This window comes from Melanotaenia boesemani, chromosome 11, assembly GCF_017639745.1.
Source record: "Melanotaenia boesemani isolate fMelBoe1 chromosome 11, fMelBoe1.pri, whole genome shotgun sequence".
Lineage (NCBI taxonomy): Eukaryota > Metazoa > Chordata > Actinopteri > Atheriniformes > Melanotaeniidae > Melanotaenia > Melanotaenia boesemani.
The window spans coordinates 15,359,118-15,371,556 of NC_055692.1; the positions used below are offsets into that span (position 1 = coordinate 15,359,118).

The 12,439-nt window shown below is 36.5% G+C and overlaps 1 protein-coding gene across 3 annotated transcripts; it reads right to left on the reverse strand.

Annotated features, from left to right (window-relative positions):
• Window positions 1-789: 789 nt before the first annotated feature.
• me2 (malic enzyme 2, NAD(+)-dependent, mitochondrial) lies at window positions 790-11,855 on the reverse strand. 3 transcript variants are annotated; one of them, XM_041998798.1, is made up of 16 exons: window positions 11,665-11,855; window positions 9,191-9,344; window positions 6,456-6,589; window positions 6,218-6,367; window positions 5,861-5,936; window positions 5,342-5,503; window positions 5,027-5,240; window positions 4,581-4,678; window positions 4,181-4,294; window positions 3,984-4,095; window positions 3,537-3,679; window positions 3,337-3,439; window positions 3,076-3,146; window positions 2,535-2,633; window positions 1,776-2,105; window positions 790-1,745 (listed from the first exon to the last, which is right to left on the reverse strand). In XM_041998798.1, exons 2-15 carry the CDS (start codon window positions 9,302-9,304, stop codon window positions 1,938-1,940), a joined length of 1,758 nt encoding a protein of 585 aa, XP_041854732.1. In that variant the 5' UTR covers window positions 9,305-9,344; window positions 11,665-11,855; the 3' UTR covers window positions 790-1,745; window positions 1,776-1,937. The 3 variants fall into 3 exon arrangements, with proteins under 3 accessions (XP_041854732.1, XP_041854731.1, XP_041854733.1); XM_041998797.1 differs by having other exon boundaries at window positions 9,191-9,347; window positions 11,665-11,854; XM_041998799.1 differs by lacking the exons at window positions 790-1,745; window positions 1,776-2,105 and having other exon boundaries at window positions 2,536-3,146; window positions 9,191-9,347; window positions 11,665-11,854.
• Window positions 11,856-12,439: the final 584 nt, after the last annotated feature.

Below are 12,439 nucleotides of genomic sequence, written 5' to 3' on the forward strand. Positions count from 1 at the left end.
AGTGAAGACATTGTACATCTTTTGTACTTTGTACATTGACATCTTTTTAAACACAGAACTATAAATTTGCCTTCGACAGCACATCAAACAGTCACAATCTGATGGTGCACAGAAAAAAAAAGCTGCACGGTGAATACTACAAGTTACACAATTTAAACACTCCATTTTTATTTTTACAGGGCTGTTGTGTCGTACAGCTGCACTGACTGCCACATGTTCAGAGGTCTTCTTCAAGGAACGTGGAGTGATATGAACAATGAATGTTTTTCAGGCACTTTAATAAATGTGTTCAGAGGGTCTTGATACAAGGTCCTGAGGTTAATCTTTACACTGTGGCTATGAATATCCTTATTATCAGAACACCAATACATAATACAGCCAATACTATATAAGAAGAAAAAAAACAGGCTAATAAATCATCAGCTCTTTCTTCATCAAATATATTTCTATAGGAGTGTGTGTACACAATTGTGTCCCATATACAAATTTTGAATATCTCAGTTCTTGAATTTTACAGGATATGTTTCATGTTTAGTTTTAACTATATGAATAAGCAGAAATTTTTGCCACCAGAAGAAAGTGAGGACAATGCTAATTTAAAGATGTGTAACCTTCCTCTGCAGGGCAATAAGCAGCAAAAGCTATACTTTCTATCTTTAAAGAGAGTTGGAGCAGCTTTACTACAGGGAATAGCTTTCACCCATCCATGTGTTAAAATATATAATAGGACTCTTTCTAAATTTAATGGTAGATTACAAATAGACTAAATACTATAAGCCTGGTTTGCCATTTTGTTGTATAGCTCTTTCTTAGGATTTAAACACAGGCACCACTAGGACAATACAGATGCTTTCAACAAAACACCATAAATAATCAGGGGAGTGTATTACCAAAAGTGCATAAACAGAAATTAATTATCTAATATCTTGACATTAGATATTATCTAATACTATCCTAAACAAAAAGGTACACTGAGATGGATTCTGAATTTTATAATTAAATAAAGGAGAGTTGATGCAAATATTAATTCAAAGAAAATAAGGTGTATCACAAAAACCACACATGCCAAAAAAATAAAAAAATAAAAAAAAACACGGGAGTGCGCATCAAAGCATTACCTAGCTACAGGTTAACCATTATATGTTAATAAATATGAAAATTGAAATATTTCCCTTTATCAAATCTTTGTTTATAAACACTCAGTTAATTTGCTTCAGGAGTTACATTGTTCTTTCACTTTTTTTATCTGAAGATAAAGGCAAAGCTATTTAAGCCTCTGCAAGTGGAAAAAGGGCAATGTCCATTGTCCATTGTCCATGAGAAAATGTGTGCATCAAGTTAAGAAGTTTTGAAGGAGATTAATGTAGTCAAGATGGGGACAAGAAAAGTAAAATAAAGTCTGAGCAAACTAAAGGTATGTATGCATCCAGGTTGTAAACAATGACAACACATTACAGCTATGTCAGAAATATCTAATCAAATCTCTATAAATTTTTTTTAAAGACAGTATTATGTATAGCATTTTCTAATAAAGCCAAAGTATGACATACAGACAAACCTGTATGAAAAAATGGCATCCCATAATTTCTCAACTGAAACCAGAAACCACACTGCCCTTTTCCACCATCATGTAACCTACCAGTTCTGTGCAGGTTTGCATAGCTGATGTATAGAACATTGAACTGTAATGTAAGTAAAGAACGGTTATTATTCCTCAAATGGTCTCCTAACTTTGTTGTTTTCCACTGTAATTTTTACAGATCCAAAAAGAGCACTTTAGTGAAAATGCAGTGATGCAGAATTATAAACACGGCACTGCAGACCTGTTTTATAGTTTGCACTAAAGCAGCTGGGATTATCTAAGTGGGAAAAATTCAGATGGAAAAAAACAAAGAAAAAGGCGGCCACAACAACAATAGGCACAGTGAAGGTCTGTTCTACTTCTTGTTAGTCTTGGGACTAAAGCTCACACCTGGCCAGTCATATGTGTCTGGAAGGAAGGAGTCATAGCTGGTGTTCCACACAGTAGCACGTACAAAGCCATTCTTGTCCATGGGCTCAGGGTAGCGGAACGCCATGCCTTTAGCATAGACATACTCCATCACCTGCAGTTCAGAAGAAAAAGCCAGACTATGACTAATAAACATTTTTTTGTTGTGACATTTGCATTAGATTTTTGGTGCATCCTACTTCATAAATTGTACTTGATATGTTACTGAGCATCTCTTTACCTAATCCACATAAAGACGAGCCTGGACCACAACAAAATGTAGGAAATTTAAAAGGGTCTGGCAACTTTCCATATGCACTATACAGATAAACATCAAGGCAGCCACGACCAAATCTGATTGGTTAGCAGTGTTTGTGATGTCTTAAAAAAGAAATTGGGCTCTGCCATAGAATTGATCAGGCAAAAATGTTGAGATCTGAGCTAACCTGAACAGACAAAATAATGAGCCATAGTATTAAGCTTGCAGTATGTTGCAGTATTAAACAACATCAACAGAGAAACTACCTTATTTCAGGAGACTCACCTTGATAGCCATCTGGACAGAGACCTCTCTGATGTTGGAGAGAGGAGGATAGAGTCTTCCCTCTTCAAGCTCTTTGTCTGTGAGCTGCTCAGCAAGTGTCTGAAAGAATATGAAAATCTTTTAAAATAAAGATAAATTTCTCCCGCCCAAAATGGTGGCTTACAACAAGAAAAAACCCAAAACTAACAAACAACAACAAAAAAAAACCCACAACCACTGACACTTAAGTAGCAACATGCATACAACAGCTTTTAAAATATTGAAAATGAACAACTGATCATTAATTGATATGACTAGTGTTAAGTAAAAGGCAGTTCAGCAAAAGGTGGAAGAAAGTCTTTTAAAAGCTCTCCATCTGTTAGCCAGAGTCTAGAAAGAGACATAGAGGAAACAGGAGACATCAAAGGGTTAAAGAAGATTAAAATGAGCATTTGCAAACATGACAGAGTCTGCAAGAAAATGGATGGATAGGGTGAGGGGTAAGAAGAATTTAAGCAAGTCTAAAGAAGGGATGGAGATATAGTTTGGGGGTTTTTCAGACCTTGGCAGCCTCTAAGAACACTGTGTCACTTATATGTCTCACTCCGCTCAGGACCACAGCCAGGGCCACACCTGAAACATGAAAAAAGGAGATTTGTTTCCATCCAGAGATTTTCTATAATAGCTCAACACTGTGCAAACACCACATTTTTATTTGTTGATGAAGTAACATATTTACAGTCTTTATCTTCAAAAGGGTCTGGTCTTCATTCACAGCTAATTATTAATTCATTTAAATTCTAAATATCTTTTTTCCCGTCACCTGGAAAGATATAAGCGTTGTTTCCTTGTCCTGGTGTAAAAACACGACCATCACTCAGTGTAACAGGGCCAAATGGACTGCCACTAGCAAAAAGGCATCGACCCTGTGAGACACAGAAACAGTAGACTTAGACTTAGCCTCCATGCCTGATTTCAAAATCAATTAAAAAATGAAGTGATAGAAAGGAGAAAAATGTGTACATCAGTTAAAGTGTAGGCATCCTCTGCTGTGCACTCCGCTTTATTGGTTGGGTTACTCAGGGCAAAGATGACTGGTCGTTCATTCAGGCTTGCCATGGCCTTGATGACATCATGGGTAAACAGACGTCCAGCTCCAGCCACACCTGAAATAAAAAACAAAGAAAGTTTTATTGTTACTGTTTATCCCAAGTCTGAAATTTAAGAACACTGAGCACTGACAGGAAAATAAAAACAATCTTTATGATTGACTGTTTGAAAACAATAATTATATAATTATGGAAAGAATCTCAATTAATTAAGCTGATCTGAAATACATAAACAACATAATAAATGAAAGAATATTAAACAAGTTTTATTCCCTTTCTGGATGTTGCTAAAACATTTAAACTCCTTGCAGTGCAATAAGGCTACAGTAAAATTAAAAAAAGAGAAAGAAATCTTTATCACCAATGATAGCTGTGGGTTTGATTGTGTTGACAGCATCCAGAAAGCTCTGCACATCCCCTGGACTGTCATGGACAAACGCCTCCTGGTTACTGTCCATTTTATGTTGTCTATCCTGAAATAAAATACATTAGAAGCAATTAATATTCATCCGTGGTTAAGCTGTGTATACACCATGAGCCTGAGTCACACACACTAACCTTAACAAGTAAACCATGGGCATCATACATCCAGATCTTTTCTCTGGCCTCAGTTTGACTCATCCCCGTCTCCATCATGGCCATTACAATTAGATTGGCAATACCAAGGGCAGCCTTGCAAGCATTTAGCATGAAAAACTTAAACTGTTACTTTCTTATAACACAGATTTCTAATAAACACATTTTTTGTTTTGATTATGTTGAACCATTTTATCTGAGCAGTAATGCAAGTTCTGGCCACTAGAGGGCAGCATGGATTTTTACAAATGAGCTTGTTTTCACATTTCAATATATGGAGCATACCTAACTTAAATGAAAAGCAGCAAACAGCGACAGGCAATGCATAATCTAAGGATAAGTAATTGACATTTGGCTTTAAATGGGATAAATGTCAGCTCACCTCTCCAGCTCCAAGGAAAAGCACTCTGTGTTCAGTGATAGGTTTACCAATGGCTCTCTGAGCTGCCAACAGACCAGCAAGAGCTACAGATGCAGTGCCTGGAAACATGCAAGGAACAGAATAGTAAACTGAGGACGTTCTGACTTGAAGACAACATAATATTCACAAATAATTTCTCTTTCGTCATTCACACCAGTTGACAATGACTGCAGAAAAAAGATAACTTAAAGCTAACACCTCTGCACGTTCACTGAATTTTTTTTTAAATAATAATGAAACGCAAGATATAAATTTGTTGTAATGAACTTTTAGTTAAATCTGATAATCTACTATTGGAAAGTGAAATAACTAAAGACAAAAATCATGTAAAAAGGTCAGACTGTATGTCAGTTGCAATTAAAATGTATTCAACATTAGAAGTCCCATGAGCGTGTGTCTGTATGAACCTTGGATGTCATCATTGAAGGTACAGTATTTCTCCCTGTACCTCCTGAGGAAGCGGAATGCATTATGGTTCCCAAAGTCCTCAAACTGGATCAGCGTATCCTGCCCATATTTCTCCACCACAGCTTCCATGAACTCATCAATCAGGTCATCATACGCTTGAGAGCGGTCCCGCCTCTGATACAGGCCCATGTACAGCGGATCTTTAAGGAGAGTCTGATTGATGGATAAGGAAAAACAACAGTTTCATTTCTCCTTTTTGAGCTAAAGCACACATTGTACAGTACGCATAGAGTACATTTTCATAAATGGCCCACCTCATTGTCTGTTCCAACATCTATCACCACAGGAAGGCATTTCTCAGGTCTGATGCCAGCACAGGCAGTGTACAGGCAAAGTTTTCCCACAGGTATGCCCATTCCATAAACACCCAGGTCCCCTAAGCCTAAAATACGCTCTCCATCAGTTACTACTACTGCCTACATAAAAAGAAAGAGAGGAGGAAAAGAGGCCCATTAGTGGCATGACTCCACATTAAATTTTTAAAAGGATGTGTCTGTGAGTGACACAACTCAACCGCTATCAATTGTAGATGCAGACAAGAAGCCTTCCAGAAACATGCTAGTGATTCTTGTATAATCACACTAATAAAGCCAGTGTGTTGGCATGATCACAGGTTACTTTATCAATAGGTGGCTATTTCGACATTGCTGTTTAATATTTAAAATCTCTAGTCTGTGCATTTAAGGGAGACAAATGTCTGTAAGCGTCTCTTATTACTTTAATGAGTATTAAATCAAAAAATTTTACTGTAATAAATCTTTTCAGTTACTCACAGCAACACTAGTCTCTGGCCAGTTGTCCAAGACTGAGCGAATATGTCCTCTGTCCAGAATGGAGATGAACAAACCTCTGATGAGAAAAACAAAATCACAGGTTAGGAAATTTATCAGTAACTGTACAACAAAAAAGAGAAGAAAATGCTTTTCTAAAATAATATTTAACATTCTGCATTAATAACTTTCCTTTTCTTCTTAAATATGAATTCCTAAGAGTGTTATCAGTAAAGCATCTCTGTAACCAAAAGCTGAATTGAAAGGTACAAGAGTTTAAAAACAAAAAGAAAAGGTCATTGGAGTTATTCATTTACTTTATTCTGTAGTGGATTCTTAGTAGCTTTAATTGTTACTTACTTTGGTCTCCTAAATATGTGTCCATACTGTGTACAGGCCAGGCCTACAGTAGGAGTGTAGACAATTGGCATCAATTCTTCAATGTCTTCCATCAGCACTCTATAAAAAAGCCTCTCATTCCTTTCCTGGATGCCCATCAGGTAAATGTATCTGTGCAGAAAGGGGAGGGGGGGATAAGTAAAAAGTAAAGGAATATAAACACATGAATATTTCTAATGGTTTAATTTAAACATCTTACTTCTCCAGGGGATCAGTCATCTTCTTTAGATTTTTCTGAAAGCGCATTGCCTGAATATCCTGACTTTCCACTTTGGGAGGCAGGAGACCATGTATCCCTAAAATCTGTCGCTCTTGTAGTGTGAAGGCCATACCCTGTCAAGAAACAATGAAATAGAAAAAGAAAGATTATAATGAATAGTAGGATGATAAGAATGTTTATACCAACCAATATGTCAGAATTAGAAACAAAGAAAAGAAATAAAAAAGAAAAAAAACAAAACAGAATTCAAGCTGAATCAAATTAACTGAGCAAACACTGATCTAAACCAGCTTGCAGCCTCATTTGCATAAAAGCTAGGAGACTTTGTAAATTTAAAATGAAAACAGTACTGCCCCCCTATGTCTTTTTTTACATTTTAGCACAGACATTTTAAATAAATTTAACATAAAAACAAAAAAGGATTATATGTCTTCAAGAAAGAAAAATCACTCAAGTAATTTCCTTCATCCCTGCTGCAGACACTTTTCACGCAGAGTAATGTGTGGTTTTGTCACTAGGGGGCGCACCACATTTTAGTTAGGTTTGACACATTGACTCCTTACAGCAGGCAATGACTGCTGAGTGGCATGAAAGAAACCAGATGAAAGTAATTCTGCAGCGGAGTAAAAGTGGGAGTAGCTTTAAAGGAGACGATGAGGAACACTGTGTGCTGGAAAACCTCATTTGAAAAGAAAAATGTAGGAGGAGAGAAATGTTTTCATGTTTCTGTAAGGTAGGAGGGCTTGTGTGCGCATGTTGAGTTACAGAACATGTTTGAATGAAGTATGGGTGCAACATATGGAAGCTATCACTGGAAAAAGGACTGATTATTTTGTGAGCATGATGAATGCTGGGGGCACCCTGACAAAAAGCTGAGTCACGCTGATGGAGCATTTTACTTCTCCCCGCTCTGCCACCCATTTCCTTCCAACGTCATGCAAAAGTACTGTACACATGTGATATCAAGCTTGGGTTTCAAGTGTTTTTAGATCATCACAGTGACTTTAAATGCCCTGAAACGTTATAAAGATCACCACATTCCTGAGTGTTTAAAAAGTGTTTTTTCAAATTACTTAGCAAAAAAACAAAAAACAAAAACAGAACTAAATAAAAATGTATTTGGAGTTCCAATATCCACATAAACTCTTCTGCTTTCACTCTTTCACACAGTTTTAGTTCCTTTTAGTGTCCTGAATGCTATAAAACCTTCTATAATCACTCAGGGTTTCTCTTCTTTCCCTGTGCAAATTTGTACTTGTTCCTTTTGTCCTTTATTTTAATTAAAGACTTAATTAAAGGAGAAGGAATAAGTTCATTCTGGTTTGCTATTAAGCATTTCAGTATGACTGGTTGTATTACTGGTTATTAGGGGAGAAAGTAAGTATTAGAAGAATGGCAAGCAGAACTAAGGCTCCAAGTTTTTTTTACTGATTTGTTCAAATATCTGGTTTAAGAACCTTTAAGAACTTTATTGTGTGTTTTTTTTAGCCTATACTTCACTGGATTGCAGTTTGGCTAACTGGTAAGCATAACAACTTATCAGTCTTAAGCCTGCAAAACAGCTTCACTATAAACCAACAGGTAACATCAAAACTCACTTCGTTCAACCAAACGATGGGATTAGTTGGCAGCTGGCCTGTGACTAGTGTATAGGTACGCTGGCATGTCTATTTTTAACACACGTCTAATCTGGGCAAAATATGCACAGCTTACAGAATGAGATATCATGTCACCTTAAGCAGCTAAAGTTTCCCATTACAAATGTCAACTATAGGTTTAAGTCACTGGAGATCCTTGCAGGAAACCATTACAATCCAAGCTTCAAAGCACTATTCAACTATTTTAAATAATATTTATGAAAACAATTTTTTTTATGAAACATCAAACAATTTAATACACATAGAAATTTAATTTCTATGTGTTTAATACACAGAAATAGCAAAAACAGTGTTTTCCAACAGTATAGAGTTCTAAGGTGTTCTTGTAGGTCCCAAACAACCTACAATGCTACTTTAATAACACAATTGTGGAGTGAGTGATAACATGTACATGTAATCATTAAATCCAACTTAACATGTTTATGCAGAAACATCCCACCTCTGACTACATTGTCTGGGTGTGTTACTGAACTTTGATAAATCCACTAAAGTTCCCTTTCAGTTGGCCAACATCTTTGAGTCTGGTTTAAATCAGAGAAATACAATATATTTTTTTCTTTTCTTTTTTCTGATATCATGTATTTAACTAACATTGTACTTACTCCCCCAAACAAGAATTAAGAAGTACACTTGCTGGTTTTTTTCCTTAATGTGCTTATAATCTTTACATTTGCAAGGCATTTTAAAAATGCAGTTCATTTGATTTATCTTGCGGAGCACTGACCTGTCCTGACCAACCTGAATTCCAGTCCAGCAAACAAGAATTCCCTGCTATTCTCAAATTTATATGGGGCTCCTCAACATTTAAAGGTCGACAAGGGATACTTCATAACTCTTGTTAAGCACAAACCTTACACAGAAAGAAGCTATCCACTTGCTAGACTACATGAAGCCAATATCTGAGTTTTTTCTCAGTTGGGTTAACTTCAGACACTGACACATTCTACATGGATCTTCACCAAACAGGGTGACAAATTTAAGGGTGTTTATAAGCTACAACTTCACCATTTCTTAATAAATGCTGACACGTGAAGACAATGTCTGCAATCTGCCTACCTTATTGGTGCGAGGGTTGAGCATGAGGGGCTTGCCCTTTTCTTTGGTGTGAGCCCATCTGTAAACAGAGATGCAGGGCCTTAGGGAACAGGTTGTCCTTAACCTGGACAACATGGTAGACAGTCACTGGTCTGGATGATCCACTGGTGGTAATCTGCTGTGGTAAAGAAGATAATGTATATCAATACACCAACTGTTTTAAATGTGTGGTTATTTGCATTTTCTGGTTGTGTATTCGTGTAGAGAGCAGTATCTAACATTAACAGAGAAGTGCTTAATTTCTTAAAGGTTTTGTATATTTTTATGCATATACTGTATCTTAAAAAAGATAAACAAATAAAAAAGATTACTAGCATGAGCAAGGCCAATTCTATTTTATTTTGTCTTAATGGGTGTTAGCAGGTAGTTAAACAAGCCTGAAGTACATAGCTACCAAAGCTTAGGATTATATGACCATATTGATCTTTCTTGCATTTTAATAGCTATTAGCAATAAAGACTGCCATTCTGTTGACATGAACACTGAAGAATGCTTGCAGCGTGCATAAACAGTCCTTCGCTTGAGGATTACAAATGCTGACAGCAGTGGCAGTTGTTAATCTGCGTGTGGCCAAAAGCAATTCAGAGATCTAAGAATCAAAGCTTTTAAAGATTGCCATAATCCTTTTTTTTATGAGCACCACAGAAGACCTAAAAAAAGATTAATCCCAGGGGCATCGACCAACACACAATAGATGTATAAGACAGCAGAATAACACGCATCACATGCTGGAAACAAGAATTATACCAATAACAAATAGAAATCTTTCCAAGCATCTGTAGGGCTAAGATGATTGTGTAAAGCATTTATCCTATTTGGAGAGTTCAGGAGATAAAATAGCGCCAAAACAACCATTGCAACCATGTGCACATAGTTTACAAGAGGACCCTTCATACATTCAGCTGCAGTTTGGTGACCTGGAATAGTGTCGTCATCCAAGGACTATGTCATGCATGTGACTTGTGATTAGTGGCCAAAATTGCATTAGGTTGTGTTGTGTGCAGAAAGAGGCCAGCTAAAGGAACTCTAACACTCTTTGTCAGTCAAAGACAATTAAAATCACCATTTTAATGGCAGTGTAAATCCAGCTTTATAACCCACTTGCATAACCAAATTACATATAAATAAAATGTTGTGTTGTAAATCCTGAATCAGTACCAATAAGGTCAGATGGATTAAATACCACTGAATTAAGTAAAAAAAATGTATGCAAAAACCAAGGTGAAATGCAGCTGAACCTGTACGCAACATATAAACGATATAGCAAAGCCGTTTATGCTTAGTTTATCAGAATATATTGACCAAAGCATGCATAATTAATAGAACAAATAGTGTTTCGACATAAAAGACGGATTCATAACAACAAATTACAGCCAACCGTCATTGCCAAAGAAAAAAAAATTCTAACTTTATATCTTTACGGTATATGAATCATATGATCTACATAAACATGCAGCTGAGCCCAGGTGGAAAAAGAACAAAATCCAGTCTTTCAGTGTGGCAGCAACAATCACGTTCCTTCATTCAGCCCCAAAGCTGAACATATTCAGAGGACACACTATACACCATACGGTGTGCTGCTCTCTAAACTGCTGTGACAAAACAAATTATTACTTTACTGATTTAAACAGTCACAGTGTAGTAATAAAACTTCATGCCGGAAATTACTAACCAAAAGCAGTACATCCATACTCACATTGTGCACCTTAGTAAGTCACACCCATATACATGCTTTAATGTGTAACCTTTGTGTTTTTGCAGAGCTGGGTGTGGTTTGAATGAGGTGTATTTTCTTCTTTCACTTGACAGATGTATTCATATAAGACCTATCTATTGGAGTCAGTTATTAGTATGAACAAATAAATCGTGGTTTTACAGCAATAAGCAGCAGACAATAAAACTTTATTTCATTCATTCATCCATTTATTTTCCCTAACAGATTTATTTTTACTGTGTGCTATAAATAAAACTGATATCTTAAGCTACTGTTTGCACAATCACCCTGTTATTGGAAGGAACTGAAGGGAAAGAATGTTATTGACCAGTTAACTTATTAACTGACACACAAGTAAGTTTACGCCTAAGAATCTGTAGTAAGGAAATAAAAATACTAGTTAAATTCAGTGGTAAATTAATAAGACTGACAATCTCAAATAAAAATCACTATCATATATAGCTAAGTGCTATAAGCTAACAACTGGCAAAGCTAACGTTATTCTAACACCATCCGTTCCAGGTTTCATGTCAGCAACAGAAAAGCTAAGTTTTTGCACCTGTTAAACTCACGCAGCATCTTAGAGTAAATACTTTTGCTGCTTTAGCTTCGTGCTTCCTGTTGTCTTTCATTCAGACCCACTGCTATTCTTGGCCCAGTAACGGGAAGTTCTCCCGTTACACGGACTTTCTATTCTTTCGAGAATAGCGGCTGGAATTACCTGCTCTTGAGAGTAGTATTACAGCTTTTCCTTCCTCTTGACAGTTTACTGATTATCCAGGATACGTCTTTTGATGTCCACCGTTTAACTGCTACGGTACGACTCTTTTGGTCTGTCTTCTGAATACAGAAACAAACGCAGCCGATGGACTGACAGTGGCGAGACGACGAGACGAGGCAACCCTTTAGAAGGAGTTAGCTGCTCATCCAATCACATGCCGGGATGTTCTCTTGGTTACCGTAAAGATTGCAACATGCGCAGGAATATTAGAGAGAGGCTCGTTACCCGTTATTACGGTAAACAAATTACGAACGGAAGCTTACTGTACTTTCTTTTACAATTATATTTGACAATAGCGATAAAGAAGAAGAAAAAGAAAAAACTAACTTTAGTTAGCTAGCTATTTTAGATAAACTGAGCACAAAATTTAAGGAAATGTGAGTTTGGTCAATTATGTTTTACTTTTGTTTTTTGTTTTTTTAAACTATGCTTAACCTTTGTAAAGTTGGAAGGCATTTGTGGATTAGGAGTACCACTAATTATGTGGATTTCACCCGAGACCGTCTTGACTAATGTACTCTGCCAATACCAAAGCTTATTCGGCTATTGACTCTTAAATAGTGTTGTTGATTGGATTAGTTGATTGGAGTCTGAAGAAACAAGATGGTAATTTAACAATTTATCCACTTAAACAGGGGCCACAGTAGTATGTCGAAGAACCATACACAGCCACAGCTGCCTGTTGCCTCATTATTCTGATTACCAGCTTGGTCAT